The 14,476-nt window shown below is 66.5% G+C and overlaps 3 protein-coding genes across 3 annotated transcripts; 2 read left to right on the forward strand and 1 right to left on the reverse strand.

Moving 5' to 3' along the window:
- The first annotated feature begins 286 nt into the window (after positions 1 to 286).
- On the forward strand, positions 287 to 3,571 carry LRRC14 (leucine rich repeat containing 14). Its single transcript, XM_006267334.4, has 3 exons — positions 287 to 693; positions 1,569 to 2,210; positions 2,910 to 3,571. The coding sequence occupies exons 1-3, from the start codon at positions 371 to 373 to the stop codon at positions 3,478 to 3,480; spliced, it is 1,536 nt and encodes a 511-aa protein (XP_006267396.1). The 5' UTR covers positions 287 to 370; the 3' UTR covers positions 3,481 to 3,571.
- A 4,091-nt stretch (positions 3,572 to 7,662) lies between these two features.
- On the reverse strand, positions 7,663 to 10,247 carry LOC102566775 (uncharacterized). The gene is made up of 2 exons (XM_059723674.1): positions 10,190 to 10,247; positions 7,663 to 9,996 (listed from the first exon to the last, which is right to left on the reverse strand). The coding sequence occupies exon 2, from the start codon at positions 9,946 to 9,948 to the stop codon at positions 8,806 to 8,808; it is 1,143 nt and encodes a 380-aa protein (XP_059579657.1). The 5' UTR covers positions 9,949 to 9,996; positions 10,190 to 10,247; the 3' UTR covers positions 7,663 to 8,805.
- Positions 10,248 to 10,249: 2 nt separating this feature from the next.
- On the forward strand, positions 10,250 to 14,162 carry LOC132249211 (IQ domain-containing protein N-like). Its single transcript, XM_059723670.1, has one exon. The coding sequence runs from the start codon at positions 12,166 to 12,168 to the stop codon at positions 14,107 to 14,109; it is 1,944 nt and encodes a 647-aa protein (XP_059579653.1). The 5' UTR covers positions 10,250 to 12,165; the 3' UTR covers positions 14,110 to 14,162.
- The last annotated feature ends 314 nt before the right edge of the window (positions 14,163 to 14,476 follow it).

Consider the following 14,476-nt stretch of genomic DNA (forward strand, 5'->3'; position numbering starts at 1 on the left):
CGCGACGGGCGGCACCGCCCGCCAATGGCCGCCCGTGGCGGGCTCCCGCCTCCCGCCTCCCCGCCGGGCAGCGTCCTGCGTCACCGCGCCCACCCGGAAGTGCCGCGCGGGGCGGCGGAGCTGGGTGAGGCCTGGGCGTCCGCCGGGCGTCGAGCGCCCCGCACCCCCGACCTGAAGGGAGCCTTCAACTTAAAGGGAGGGGCGCGCCCCCCCCCCCCCCGCCCCGGGATACGCCGACGTCCTGCTGTTGGGGGCGGGGGGGTGATGGGAACCCCCCCAGTACGACCAGTCTGAGCAGGGACGCTGCGGGGCCGGTGGCGTGCGGACAGCGGTGTCTCACCCGCACTCCCCTTCTCTCGCAGCGCCGGCCATGCACTCCCTGGTGTTCCTCTGCGCCCAGAAGCTGGCGTCCCACCACGCCACGGCCCGCGGCGCCCTGGAGGTGCTCCCCACGGAGCTCTACCCCGTGCTCTTCAAGGCGGCCTTCCTGGACAAGCGCACGCTGGTGCTGCAGGACCTGGTGCAGACCTGGCCCTTCCCGGTGCTCAGCTTCCAGCGCCTGCTGCGCCGCTGCCAGCACTGCGACCGCGCCCCGCTGCAGGAGAAGCCCAGCAAGCTGTGCGTGCAGACCGTCATCCTGGGCGTCGTGGCCTACCTCGGCGCCGCGCTGGAGGGCCGGAGCCACGGCTCCGGGTACGTGGGTGGGGGGGCGGCAGGGCCTGGGCGCATCCCAAGGGCTGCGACGGGGCCGCTCGGCGCGTCGGGGAGGGGGAGAACCGTGGCCTGGGTGCGTCAGCCAGTCCAGGCCCCTTGCCTGGTGAAGCCAGAGACTCCTCTCCACAGGGTGTGGGGGAGTCCCACCTCGAAATGCCGCCTGCCTCCGTGGGGCGACACGTGCCAACCCGCCCCGGCTCCCGGAGCCGCGCTGTTCCTGCCGCCCGTCGGGTTTGCTACGCGGCGCCCCGGAGCCGGGCCTGTCCGACCGGGATCTCGGCAGCCCGGGAGCTAGGGAGGTTGGGGGAGTAGGGGGCTGGCACCTTGCAGCCGGGCACGGGAAGGTCCTACGAGTGTTTTATCCTGCTGAGGAGGAAGGCGAGATGGAGCCGGGGCTGGATGTCGCTCTCTGGGTGATACGGGCATCGCGACCCCAACAGGAAGGGCGAGAAGAGGCCTGGAGCGAGGGTGGGTCTCTAGGAGCCACTGAGACCCTTGTGGCTTTCCCTGCTGCAGACCGCGCGCTCCGTCTGGGGACCCTCAGGGACAGCAAATGGCACCACAGGGGCTTCCAGATCTGGCGGCAGCAGGTGGGGGAACGCCAGCGCCGCTCGCTGCCCTGCCAGACCGCCACTGGGAACGTGGTGGGGAAGGGGAGGGCGGCGTTCACCCCTGGGTGCTGGCGCAGCAGCTTTGGGACCCTCGGCGAGACCCCTGCGTGCCAGATCCCCGGGGGAGTCTGGCCAGAGAGAAGCCCCGTGGGCGAACGCCCCACCTCGGCAGGCCACATCCAGCCCCCCTGAACCTCTCGATCTTCCATCGCTCACGTCTCCGCTTGCTCTTGTCTCCCCCAGCCGGCGGCACTGCCTGCGGGTGCTGGACATGACGGGCCTGCAGGACGACGGCACCGACCAGGGCTCCGAGAGCATGAGCCTGTGGTCGCGGACGGTGACGCTAGCCAAGGCCTGCATCGACGTGTCCAAGCAGCAGAGCAAGTGCACCCAGCGCACCTCCAAGCGGAGGAAGGGCCCCTACAGCAGCCTGGCAGCGCTGCCCCCGCCACGCCTCGTCTCCGTGGAAGTCCGCGTGGACCTCTTCGTCAACAGCACCTCGTACGGGGTCCTCAAGGACGCCTTGCAGGCCAACGCCCACAGCGCCCTGCGGCTTCGGTGCCGGGACTTCCGGGCCGAGGAGCTGTCCATCGCCAGCACCGTGGGGCTCCTGGAGTTCCTGGACCCGGCCGGCGTCAGACAGGTGGACCTGCGCTTCAACAACCTGGGGCTGTCGGGGCTGCGCGTGGTGCTGCCTCACATGGCCAAGTTCACCAACCTGGTGAGCCTCAAGCTGCCCTACAGCAACATCGATGTGCGCCGGCTCTCGGCCGGCATGGAGGGCAGCCTCCACTACTTCGCCACCCAGCTCGGCCGCCTCTCTTGCCTCAAGGAGCTCAACCTGGGCTCCTCCCGCCTCTCGGGGAGGCTGAGACAGCTGCTGGGGTAAGTCGCTGGCCAGGTGGAGGGGGCGGAAAGGGGGCCACGTGCTGTCACACATGGCAGCCTCAGGGCATACTGGGACCCTCAGTTTCTTTGCACCCGAAAGCTTGGCCAGGTCCCAGCAGGGCTGTGCTGATCTCCTGGCCACAGCCAGAATGTTCCTCACCTCAATCAGGTGCTTAAACTTGGGTCCTTGCTTGGCCCCTGAGCTGTTTGTAGGTGGTTTTGCCTAATGGTTAGGCCCCTGGGGGGGATGGCTGGGGTCCGGGGGCTGGGCCAGCATTCAGGAGCCAAATGACCATGTCTGGAGGGGAAGTCGGGGTTGGAGTCCACAACAGAGTGGAGTGGGATCAGAGGCCAGGTTTCCTTCGCTGTAGGGAGTGGAGTCATGCTCTCAGGATCAGGGAAGTGGATGCACAGGGGACCCCTGAGCTGAAATCCAGGAGCAAGCGGGGATCAGGAGACTTGTCACAGCAGGCTGGGGCAGGGCTGATGGGGTAAGTGGGGAGCCTGAGCTCCCAGCAGCTGCTGACAGAGCTGCTGCAGGGCTTGTCAGCTAGAGACCAGGGCAGCTGTGGCAGCTAGGCACTTAGCCCCAGGTGGGCTGGGGTCCCCGACACATGGGTTGTCCTTGTACCCTGCGGTCAGCAGGAATGGCTCGGAGCATGCCTGACAGCTGCTGTCTCTCTCCCCTGTTTGCAGCAACCTGCAGGGCCCCTTGGAAAGCCTCGAGCTGGCCTTCTGCTACCTTCTGCCCAGCGACTTGGCTTACCTGTCGCAGAGCCTCCACACACCCGCCCTCAAGAAGCTGGACCTCAGCGGCAACAACCTGTCGGACACGCTGCTGCAGCCCTTCCAGCGCCTGCTGCGGGAGGCGGCGGGCTCCTTGCTGCACCTGGACATCATGGAGTGCCGCCTGGCGGACACCCACCTGGAGGCGCTGCTGCCCATCCTGTGCTGCTGTGCCCGGCTCCGCTACCTGGGCGTGTTTGGCAACCCGCTGTCCACACGTGGACTCAAGACCTTGCTGCTCCGCACAGCGGGACTCTCGGACCTGCGGCTCGTTATCTACCCCTACCCTGTGGACTGTTACGGCGAGGACCTGCCTTGGCCGCCATCCTCCTCCAGCCTGCTCAACGGCTCGGTGGACGAGGAGAAGTTCTCGCGGGTGAGCGCCGAGCTGCAGCAGATGCTGCTGAGCACGGACAGGAACGATGCCATCTGGACCACGAACCTCTGCCGCCACAACACCCTGGACTACTTCAACCTGTAGCACCTTGTGGCAGAGGGGCCGTGGTGTGATGGCCCCCGTGTCTGGCCATCCAGGACACGCAGCAATAACATGTTTTTATGCCATTTTCTAAGCGCTGCTGTCTCTCTCGTGCCTGATGCGCTGGGAGGTTCTTCTGGCCCCTGCTGTGGTGCATGGAGGGGAGGGCAGCCAGGCTTGTGGCCCCCTTGGCCTGTCCCATGGCAGGTGGCGCAGTTGCTGTCCCATCTGCCTCTGCCTCCTGTGTCCTCTCCGCTGCCCTCAGGGAGGCCCTCTAATCCCTCGCAAACTGACTAGCCCCGCTCCAGAGTCTGGCTTTGTAGTCACCATCTAACCACGCAGCATCCCCATGCCCCTGACAGCCTGCTTCTCTCTCCTGCCCGTGCTTTCCCCATCTCGGCCCCTCTGCTGCTGTCCTCATTCTCATTCCCCCAGGGCTGGAAGTCACTGTGCTCACCCAGTAACCAGCAACAAGGCCCTCTGGGCAGCTCAGCTGTCCCCTCTTCGCCTCCTGCATGTGAGGCATTCACACGGCTGTGCCCTGCCCCAGCCTTTGCCTCCCTGGCCCTTCTGTCTCCGACACCTCCTGCCTCCGCACAGAGCTGGCTGAGGGGAAGCAAAGTCCCTTGAGTGCTGCCAACGTTCATTGCCTGCGAGCAGGTGGGAAACTTCAGGGTGGGTGGATGCATCAGGCCAGGGCTTACAGGCTCCACAGAGGTGGATGCCTCTGCACAGCTCCCCGACATGCCCGGGGCTTCCTCCCTGCTCTGCTCTCCCTGGGGATGGCCATGTGTTCCTGCCGGCTCCCCTCTGCCCAGAGCCAGCAGCTGCCAGGATCCTTCTCCACTGCTTCCACCATCCAGAACCATCTCCTAGCCCCTCCTGGCAGGGCTCAGCTGATGGTTTCTCTGCGCTTGGAACTGGAGCAGGATCCAGGGGCTCCAGGCTGGACTCCCCCAAGAGCTGGGCAGCCGCATGGCAGAGCTGTGTACCCTTCATGCCTGAGCTCGCAAGCCAGGCTGATGGACCAAAGCAGTGGGGAGGAAGGCAAGATGAGCAGCTGAGTGCTGGGATTAGGGAGGCCGAGGTGATGGCTCCAGCTGTCCAACAGTGCAGGAGAGGCCGGGTGCAGAGTGTAACCACCACCAGGCTGGTTGGGATCCACCGTCCAGCCAGCCCAGGGCCTGGCTCTGACCGGCCGGCACCAGATGCATCCCTGGAAGCCGCCTACCCCCATGGAGAGCACAGCAGGATGTTCAGCTCTCAACCCAGCACCAGCCTTTGGAGAGTCAGATGTTAGGGTCAGAAGGGACCTCAACAGATCATCGAGTCTGACCCCCTGCCTAGGCAGGAAAAAGTGCTGGGGTCAGATGACTACTGTCATTCTCTGCAGGACAATGGGTCCCTCCGTTTGCTCCCTCTAAGCGGGGGCGCTTGGAGCAGAGATGGAGCCCCAGGGCCTGGGCTCTTTGTGCCTGCCTTTAAGTCCCTTCTTTGCGTGTGGCCTGGAGAAGGGTCCCCCTGGTGCAGCAGGGTCAGGGGAGGGCAGAGCCCAGGCTGGCTTTGGCCACTGGCAAGCACAAGAAAAAAGCACTTGGGCTCAAAAGCGATGGGCTGCCAGGCCTGCTCCACCCTTGTTGGGGTAGGGAGGGCACCTGGGACTGAAAAGTTGCCTCTGAGGGTACGTGGGCCCAGTGCGAGGTGTTGGTGTCAAGCCAGGCGCTCTGCAGGGTGGGTTAGCTGACAGGTGATGCTCTGCTTCTGGCTGGGCCATAGGGACACATCTTTGGCTTGGCCAGCTCACATCCCCTCGCCCTGCCTCACTCACCTCCATCCATCTCCCTTGCTGTCCGTGCTACCTCCGCTCCAGGCCCATACAAAGCTCCTCTGCTGTCCTTGGGCACCACTGGGTGTTCATCTTTGCCACTGTCCTGCTTCCCCCTGCTCTTATGAGATCAACCCAAGGGCTCTGGCCTAAGCCACCAGCCCGCTGCTTGCCCTGGGCTGTCCTTGCCGCATGTCTTTCCTGGAGTCCCAGAGCTGTGGGGCTGGAAGGGATCTACAGGGTCACATCTAGCTCAGCCCCTGCCTGTGGCAGGATCAGCCCTGTCCAAACCACCCCGGAGAAATCATCATCTAAATTTCATAAAACTACTGTCACCCGACAGCACCAGACATCACACCTGAACCTGCCACACAAAGCAGGGGGACGACGGCAGCTAACACCCTGCTTATATGTGGTTGTTAACACATGCTCCAGAGCCCAGGCAGAGGCCATGCCCCTGCTGCAGAGAAGGGCAAAGCCCCATCTATACCAAAAGTCTCTGGAGCTGGGAGCGCACAGGTAAGGGCCAAGGCATCAGGACCCCTCATGGCAGGACTGTAGGATGCTGCACTGGCAGCTGATGGTGTTGTCCTGCCAGTTCTGGGGACTTGCTCTGGGGACTTGCTCTGTGCTGCTGCAGCTGTGGGTGCCTGGGCCATGGCTTGTCCCATAGCTAGAGGTATCCTCTGGTCCACAGGCTCTGCCTGCACCCACCCAAGGGGCATGCCTCCTCCAGCCACCAGCTGGGTTCTGTGTTGCTGGCTGAGCCACCTTCACCCTGCTCTTTCCCAGAGCTGGTTCCAGTGCCACATAGCCAGGGGATGGCTAAGTGTCGGGCAGAGGGAGCAGCAATAGGCCAGCCCCCCGCATACAGCACGTTGGGCTGGACTCTGCTGAGCCCCAGCAAGCAGCTGCTTCCCACCAGCACCTCCTCCCCCAAGGCTATGAAGTGAAGTCTCTCCAGCCAAACCTCACTGAAGCAGTCGTGCCACCAGCTACGGGACACAGGGCATCCCTTGGCACCTCTTCAAGAGGCCATAGAAAGGCCACTATCCTGCTGAGCCCAGAATCATAGAATCACAACGAGGGTTGGAAGGGACCCCAGGTTACATCGAGTCCAACCCCTGCTCAAAGCAGTCCCAGCTACATCGTCCCAGCCAGGGCTTTGTCAGGCCAGGCCTACAAAACCCCCAAGGATGGAGACTACACCACCTCTCTGGGTAACATGTTCCAGTGCTTCACCACCTTCCTTGGGAGAAAGGTTTTCCTAATATCCAACCTCAACTTTCCTTGCTGCAGCTTGAGCCCATTGCTCCTTGTCCTGCCATCTGCCCCCACTGAGACCAGCCCAGCTCCATCCTCTTTGCAGCCCCCCTGCAGGGAGGTGAAGGCTGCTATTCAATCCCCCTCGGTCTTCTCTTCTCCAGACTCAATCAGCCCAGTTCTCTCAGCCTCTCCTCACCAGTCCTGTCCCCCAGCCCCCAACCAATTTCATTGCTCTCCACTGGACTCTGCAATGTGTTCACATCCTTTCTGTAGTGGGGCCCACAGCTGGACACAGGACTCCAGATGTGGCCTCCCCAGTGCTGAATAGAGGGGAAGGATCACTGCCCTCGATCTGCTGGCAGCACTCCTACCGATGCAGCCCAGGATGCTGGTAGCCTTCTTGGCACCAAGGGCACACTGCTGGCTTATATCCAGATTATTGTCCCCTGTCCTCCCAGGTCCTTCTCTGCCAGCACCTGCTCCCTTCCCCCTGCCCCTCTGGTTACCAGGCTTGCCCTCTCTAAACACAGAGACAGACAGACGGCTGATCTACCAGGGGCACCTGGCCAAGCCACAGAGCAACAGTCCACAGCCTCTACCCTTGTCCAGGCAGCCATTCGTGCCCAGGCCCATCTTTCTTCCAGCCAGGCAGGAAGACCAGCTATGCAGGCCCGCATCCCCTCCCAATGGCTCCCTGCACATGGGGTTTCTCTGCCATCTGTACCAGAGCCTGCCACTGCAGCAGGAACCCTTCCAGCCCTGGCTGTTCCCAAGGTGCAGACCCGGCTCCAGGACCAGTGTCTCCCCCAAGGTCGCTGAATGTCCACCTGCTTCTCCCACAGGGTTTCAACCCCCCGCCCACGCCCACCTGCTAGTCTCACCTAGTCCCACATCCTCCTCCCTTGCCCCTGCCCACAGACGATTCACAGCCTCAGAGCACTGCAGAGCTACTTCTCCTGCTGTGCCACTTCTCATAAGGCACCCCCCGCCACGATCAGGACCATGCATGTGCACCCTCCTGGCTTCGGAGAAGCCCTCAGGAAGCCAGAGCCCCCAGTCCAGTTCAGGGGAGAACAGAGATCGGAGACAGGGCACACCAGGGCAACTCTTTTTTATTTTCGCTGACTCAGCACCGCGGTCAGGTGAGCCAGTCCAGAGGCTGGGGTACCTCTTGCTGGACGGGGAGGGCGCAGGGCTCTGTCCCTCCCATGGCTAGCACCACTGCTTTTTTATAGCACCCGCATACAGGGGCCAAGGGCACAGTACTGTCAGGCCTCCTGGACTGCCAGGGGACAAGTCAGGCCTTCATTCCCATGTCAAGAGGGACCCCAGGATGCCTTGGTCCTGCCAGGCAGAGGTGCCAAACTCTTGCAGCCCATGAGGTGGCTCTGGTCCAGCACCCAGCTTGGAGGCTGCTTTTGCAAAAGAAAGAAGAGTCTTTGTAACCTGACCTGAATCAGAGCAGCTGGGACAGGACCTGGAGCCCTGGCTGCTAGGCCTCTGCCCCAGGGCTACAAACACGTCAGGCTGTGGTGTACAGGGCTGGCACTCAGCACCACGTCATTCTGCCTTAACCCTGGCATCTCTCCAGCCAGGCCGTGAGCCCACGCGGCTGCTTGCAGCCACAAATGCACTTGGGAGTTCACAGTGGACACGGCTGCGGGAACAGACCATTGATGTCTGCATAGAAACACACTACGCCGCTCTCTCCAAACACCCTCCAGTTGTACAGGACTCCCGCCTGGTGCAGACCCAGCACCAAGACAGTCTCCCCAAAATGAGCCTTGCCAGGCCCTGTGGGGGTGCCAAGAGGGACACCCTGGTCCCTCCTGAGGCCGGGGCTCTCAGGCCATAGGGGCTCTGCCAAGATGCTGTGCCCCACCTCACAGCACTCCTGAATGAAGAGACGTGGCCACAGCCCCGAATTGGCTGGGGGCTCCAGCTGGGGCTTGCAAGTGCATAGACCCTCTCCCTAGTGGGAAGCTCAGCTCATAGCAGCACCGGTGCCCTGTGGAGCTCCCCACCTAGGAGCGGCGGAGCTGCGACTGACTCCCTGCATCAGGAGTGAGGGCTGCACCTCGGGCTCATGGCAGAGGCCAGGCTGAGTGTCACAATGGAGGCTGCTTTGGAACCGGGCCAGGGAATCCCCAGCTGCGTGGTGCAGCCGGAGCAGAGCGCCAGGGAACCCCGTCCCTGCGCAAGATCCCAGAGGAGCTGGGCTGTCCCTCCCACGCCTGTCACAGGAGCCACGTGTCCGAGTGCTGAATGCAGTAGCAGGACTGCAGCAGCAGAGCATTCAGCTCCTCGTAGGCATGGTCCCGCCAGTGTGGCAGCAACGCCTTGTTGTTGAAGACGCGCAGGTTGGGCGTGCCGCTCCGCAGCAAGCCGTACAGGCAGGCCCAGCGGCTCTGCAGGGCCAGGCGCGTGCGCCGGTTCAGGATGATGCCCCGCACCGTCTTCTTGACCCGCAGGGCTCTCAGGGAAGGCAGGTCCAGGTGGCAGAACACGAGGCCGCGGCTCTGCGACACGTCCAAATACTCCAGGGACCTGGACTCCAGCGAATAGGAGACGCCCAAGTCCTTGACGGGAACCAGCACGTGAAAGATGAGGGTCCGCAGCTTGGGCAGGGCTTTGGTCAGCTCCTGCAGGATCTCAGGGCAAACCCCTTTCAAGCTCCAGAAGTACTTGAGCTCCAGTGTGTGCAGGTGCTGGAAGCGAGTCAGGACAGCGACCGAGTGGGCCGACCAGTCGAAGGGCAGCTTCATCTTGGCCAGCTTGGGCGCGCACCGCAGCAGCTTCTCCAGCAGGCTCTGGAAGTGGTTGATCTGGTCCATTTTGGCCAGGCTGACCTGAGTCATGCTGCAGGTGCCGGGCGGGTAGAAGTCCGGCGGCTCCAGGTGGGTCAGGGTCCAGTTGAGCTCCAGGTCTCGCAGCTCCCCGCAGCGCACGCTGTCCAGGAAGCGGGAGAGGAACTCGGCCCACTTGGCCTTGTGGTCGCCCAGGTCGAAGCTGGCGCGGAGGACCAGCAGGCTGGCGTTGCGGGAGGCCAGGTGGTAGGCGTACTGGTGCACCCACTCCTTCCAGCGCTCGAACTCCCGGGCCGAGACCTGCATCGCGTCCACGCCCGACTGCAGGGCCCCCAGCCTCATGAAGTCGGCCACGCGCCACAGCCCGGCCGTGCGGATCAGCTTGCTCCAGGCCTCGCACACCAGGGCCGCCGTGCACTTCTCCCCCTCCGACAGGAAGGAGAAGACGTGCAGCTGGCAGTCCACCGGCAGCCGGCCGAAGGGGAAGTGGGCCGGGGCTTTGGTCCTGCGGCCCGGCCTGGCCCGCCCCGGTGCCGCCGCCGCCGCCTGGCAGCGCCGCCTTCTGCGAGGCATCGCGCCCGCGCCCTCAGGTGCGCCCGGGGGGGCGCGGCGGGCCGCCACCTGCCACAGGACGACAGCTCGTCACCGCGGCTCCCCCCGCCCGTCCGCGCTGCGCCGCTCGGCGGGGGGGGGCTCGGCGCCCTGGCCTCCCCTCCCCCACGGCACGGGGCCCGGGCACCCCCCAGGACCCCTCCCAACTCCCCGCCCCGCCCCCATCAGGACCCCTCCCCGCGAAATCAGCCCCCACCATCACCTTCTTTCAACACCGGCTCCGCCATTGTTAAGGGCACTTCCGGGTACCAGCCCGTCGCCCGCTAACTACGTCATCACCCGGCGCCGCGTGCCAGGAGCAGCGGAACCGCCGGGCTAGAGCGTCCCCCAGCGGCGCCGCCCGCGCCCCCTGCCGGCTGGCGGCGTCTGGTGCGGCTCCAGTACGCGCTGCGCATGCCCAGGGCTGTTCCCGCCCCGCAGCCCTGCGCACGTGCTGCCCCAGGGCTCCTGGCGAGGCCTGGCCCCTCTGCCCCTGCCCCTGCCCTGGCTTAAGCGTCTGGCTCGAGGGCGCCCGTGGGCAATTGCCCCGGGCCTCCACCCCTGGGTGCCCAGCAGAGCCGGGTCGCCCCGTCGCTGCAGGGGCTGGCCGCAGTTATAGCCGTTGTCAGGCTTTGCTCGTTGCCCCCACCCGCTTTCTGCTCCACGTGTCGGGGGGTTTTAGGGCCGGCTGCAGCCGCGGCTGGGCTGGGCCAATGCTGCCGGCACCGACCCCGCAGCGTCCTGGCTCGAGGGTCTTGCCCTGGGCAGGAAGGGATTTCCCCCTGCTCAGACTGGTGCGCGGGGGGGGGGGTTCGCCTTCCTCTGCAGCGGGGCCGGCCGCGGCCTGGGTCTGTCAGCGCACACTGAGAACATGTCGTAGAAGCAGGGTGAGGACGGTGGTGGCACAGGCCTCCTGCCTTCCCCCGGCAGGGTCGGGTGTGAGGGCTGGCGTTGCTGGGGGTGGACGGGTCACCTTAAAGAGTTCAGCTGGGGGATTACTGGCTGTATGGACAGGGCTGATCCTGCCTCAGGCCGGGGCTGGGCTGGACGCGGCCCTGCAGCTCCTGCCAGGAGGCGGCTGCACGGGGTGCGGGACGGCGCAGGGGAGGCTGGGATAGCAACACCCACCTCCGCACAGGATGGTTTCAGGGAAGTTGCAAGGAAACACGTCATTTGTTTTGACCGATGCATAATGAAAGGAGAACTGGGCCGTGGCGCCGCGCCACCTGCCTCTGGTGGACTCGCGAGCCCGGGCTTGCAGACAACCAAGCAGGCTGAGTCTCTGCCCCTGCACCAAGCCTGGGGGCGTCCCCTAAGACCAGGGTCTCCTGCCAACGCCGCGGTCCCTGAGGCTTCAGCGCTGACAACGAATCGGTAGTGCCCGACCTGGGGACCCCGATAATGCGGGGCTCGTGGGCTCCAGCCGAGGCGTCACGTGGGCCGGGACACTTTCCCCGTCCCGGCCTTCATAGATTCATAGATGTTAGGGTCGGAAGGGACCTCAGTAGATCATCGAGTCCGACCCCCATCGACTCCGGCTGCCCCTGCCAGGTGTGGGGCTGGGGCACAGGCAAGGCCGGGGCTGGGGGGTCTCGGGGTGAGAATGGGAACGAGGTCTGCTGCAAGGGCTCCCCCTGCACATTGTCCGGGACCATGACAACGCGGTCACTATGACATCACGGTGACGTCATGGCTCCCAGGGCACTCCGAGCCGCGCAGCAGAGGGGGCAGGTTCCACGGCTCCCGCCTGCCACCTCCCAGCGCCGGGGGCCGATCTCCTCGGTGTTGCCCGTATTCCTCCCCGTGCCGCGACCCCCCAGGCGAGCTGTCCGGTCCCCCCGGGGCCGGCAGCCTGGGTGCCCTCCCGTGCCCCGCTCATCTCCGCAGGTAATGCCCAGAGCCAGGGCTCGGCCCCACGGAGCGTCCCCGAGGACGGAGAGCAGCCAAGCCGACATGGTCTCCTGGGACGAGGTGGGTGCACGTCCCCTCGCAGCCCCCGGCCCTCCAGGCCACACAACAGGGTGGGGGAGCTCACGGGACACCGGGGGCCAAGCCCCAGGATTGGGGCCCCTGTGCGAACAGGTCCCAAGGGACGCGAGGGCCCAGCCGGTGGCGGGGGCAGCTCAATGAGCGCTGGCCCTGGCACCCCGAGAAGAGGGTCCCAGTGTCCGGGACTGACCCAGGCTTTCCCCCGCCAGCATGGAGGCCGCTAGGGAGGGCCGCTCGTCCTCGCCCTCGTGCTCCGGGCGGCCGCGGCGCCAGCTGAGCCTGGTGGACCCGCAGCCAGGGGCGGCGCAGGACGGGCCGCGGCCTCGCATCCGCATCAGCCCCGGACGCCTTCGCACCCATCGCCGTGCCTCCTCCTTCGAGGACGTGCTGGTGGACGAGCTCGAGATGCTCCTGAACAACGCGGCCACCACCATCCAGGCCGCCTGGCGCGGGCACCGGGCCCGCCAGCAGCTCTGCGACCAGTACCACGCCGCCGTCACCATCCAGGTGGCCTGGAAGGACTTCCTCACCCGCCAGGGCCTGGTCCCGGGGGGCTACGGCGCCGGGCAGGAGCCCCGGGACGCCGCTCCTTTGCATGGGTACAGGATCCGGCACGAGCTCAGCTGGTCTCGGCTGCGGCCGGAGGAGGACGCCGCGTGGCGGGGGTACCGGGCCGGACAGGAGGTGACCTGGACTAGGCCAGAGCCTGAGCCGGCTGCCCCTTGGCAGGGCAGCCAGGCCAGGAAGCAGCCCGTCTCCGCTAAGCCTCGGCGGGGCTCCCCGTCCCGGCAGGAGCCGGCCCGCTGGCGGGAGTCCCAGGCTCAGGCCGGCCGCCAGTGGCCTGGGCCGAAGGCCGAGCCGGCCGCCCCGTGGCGGGGGCACTGGGCCAGGCCGCGGCCGGCGGAGAAGGAGGCGGCCGCGGCGGCGATCCAGGCCGGCTGGCGAGGCCACCAGGCGCGCAGCAAGATCCGCACCCGGCACCAGGCGGCCACCATCATCCAGGCCCACTGGTGGGGCTACCTGACGCGCCTGGCGCTGGCCGAGAAGCGCTGCGCCGCCCGCACCATCCAGGCGCACTGGCGCAGCTACCAGGCGCGCCGGGCGCTGGTCCGCTGGCACCGCGCCGCCACCATCCTGCAGGCCCACTGGCGGGGCTACCGGGCCAGGCAGGGCCGGTGGGGGCCGGCCCCGCTGCGAGGCCAGCCCCGGGCCCCGTCCTACCCCGGGGGCTACGCCAGCCACGTGCAGCGAGGCCGCCTCAGCTACGTGATGGGGGCCTCGGAGATGCCTCCCCCTGCCCGCCCCGTGCCCGGGGGGCACTCGTGCCCCCGGGCCCAGAGCCGGATGGACGCGTGGCCCAGCCGGCCCTGCAAGGGCTGCAAGGAGCGGCCGCTCAGGCAGCCAGGGCTGGTGCAGAGAGTGGACACGGAGCCGTCCGTGTGCAAGCGGTGCCCGTGGTGCGGCCGGCGCACCACCACCCGCGTGCTCCTGGGCACGGGCAAGGGGCCGGCCCGCGTCTCGGGCTCCAGCTCGGAGAGCAGCGACACAGGCGAGCAGTGGCCGCAGACCGCGGCATCCCTCCGCGGCAGCCGCAGGACCCCGGGCACTGGATACCTGGCGGGCTCCTGCAGAGCTTGGCAAGCCGGGCGCAGCGCCTGCCAGCGAACCCAGCTGGCCTCAGCATCCGCCTCCTCCCAGGGGAGCTACTGGAGCGCCGGCGCTCCCCCAGACGGCAGGGCAGTGCCCGGCGGCCGAGCCGACGCGTACCAGCAGGGCCGGACACATTACCGCCCCGGCCCGCAGGCGGCCGCCTGGTACGGGGGCCCGAGCACCGCCCCGTGCCACTCCTCGCCCCGGAGCGCGGGGCCGGCCTGCGGGTCAAGCAGCTGGCGGGCCGGCCAGGGCGAGCGGCGCGTGTTCAAGTCGCGGAAGCAGTACCAGGACCTGATGCGGGCGGCCACGTGCATCCAGGCCTTCTGGCGGGGCTGGCAGGCGCGGCGCGCGCTGTGCCAGCACCACCCCGCGGCCCTGCACATCCAGTCCACCTTCCGCAGCCGCTGCACCCGCGTCTGCCTGGAGGAGGCCGGGCGTCCGGACAGGGACGAGACGGACGAGGAGCCTGATGACCGCTGGGGCACCCCGCGGTACCGATAGGGTGGGGGCCGTGGGACTTGGGGACGCCCCATCTGTTCCCAATAAAGCCGAGGCGACTGCAGCTCTCTGTTATGTCGTGGGCGTGGAGGGGCCAGGATGTGCCCGCTGCCTGGCACGGCTACTACCCGCTCCTGGAGTCCCATCTCCTTCCACCCAGGTGGGGGGCACTGCACAGAGACCTCGCGGCTTACACCCGCTGCCCTTCCACCCCCAAAAGGGACACGGCCCCTCGCTAGAGTCAATCAGGGCCCTAGACCCTGGGGATGGGTTGCCCCAATACAGCACAGGACTGAAGCTAGCAGCCCCGGGCACTGCCACGGGTGAGTGTTTCTTGCCCTCGTGGGGCCTGGGCTGCCTCTGCCCCTGG

Source organism: Alligator mississippiensis, chromosome 3, assembly GCF_030867095.1.
Source record: "Alligator mississippiensis isolate rAllMis1 chromosome 3, rAllMis1, whole genome shotgun sequence".
NCBI classification, from domain to species: domain Eukaryota; kingdom Metazoa; phylum Chordata; order Crocodylia; family Alligatoridae; genus Alligator; species Alligator mississippiensis.

What these genes read in the sequence shown, in the direction of transcription:
- LRRC14 (XM_006267334.4), top strand. Translation starts at nt 371, where the DNA reads ATGCACTCCCTGGTGTTCCTCTGCGCCCAGAAGCTGGCGTCCCACCAC. An exon ending in GGCCGGAGCCACGGCTCCGG is followed by an intron (nt 694 to 1,568) that starts GTACGTGGGTGG and finishes TGTCTCCCCCAG; the next exon opens with CCGGCGGCACTGCCTGCGGG. An exon ending in AGGCTGAGACAGCTGCTGGG is followed by an intron (nt 2,211 to 2,909) that starts GTAAGTCGCTGG and finishes CCCTGTTTGCAG; the next exon opens with CAACCTGCAGGGCCCCTTGG.
- LOC132249211 (XM_059723670.1), top strand. Translation starts at nt 12,166, where the DNA reads ATGGAGGCCGCTAGGGAGGGCCGCTCGTCCTCGCCCTCGTGCTCCGGG.
- LOC102566775 (XM_059723674.1), bottom strand. Translation starts at nt 9,948, where the DNA reads ATGCCTCGCAGAAGGCGGCGCTGCCAGGCGGCGGCGGCGGCACCGGGG.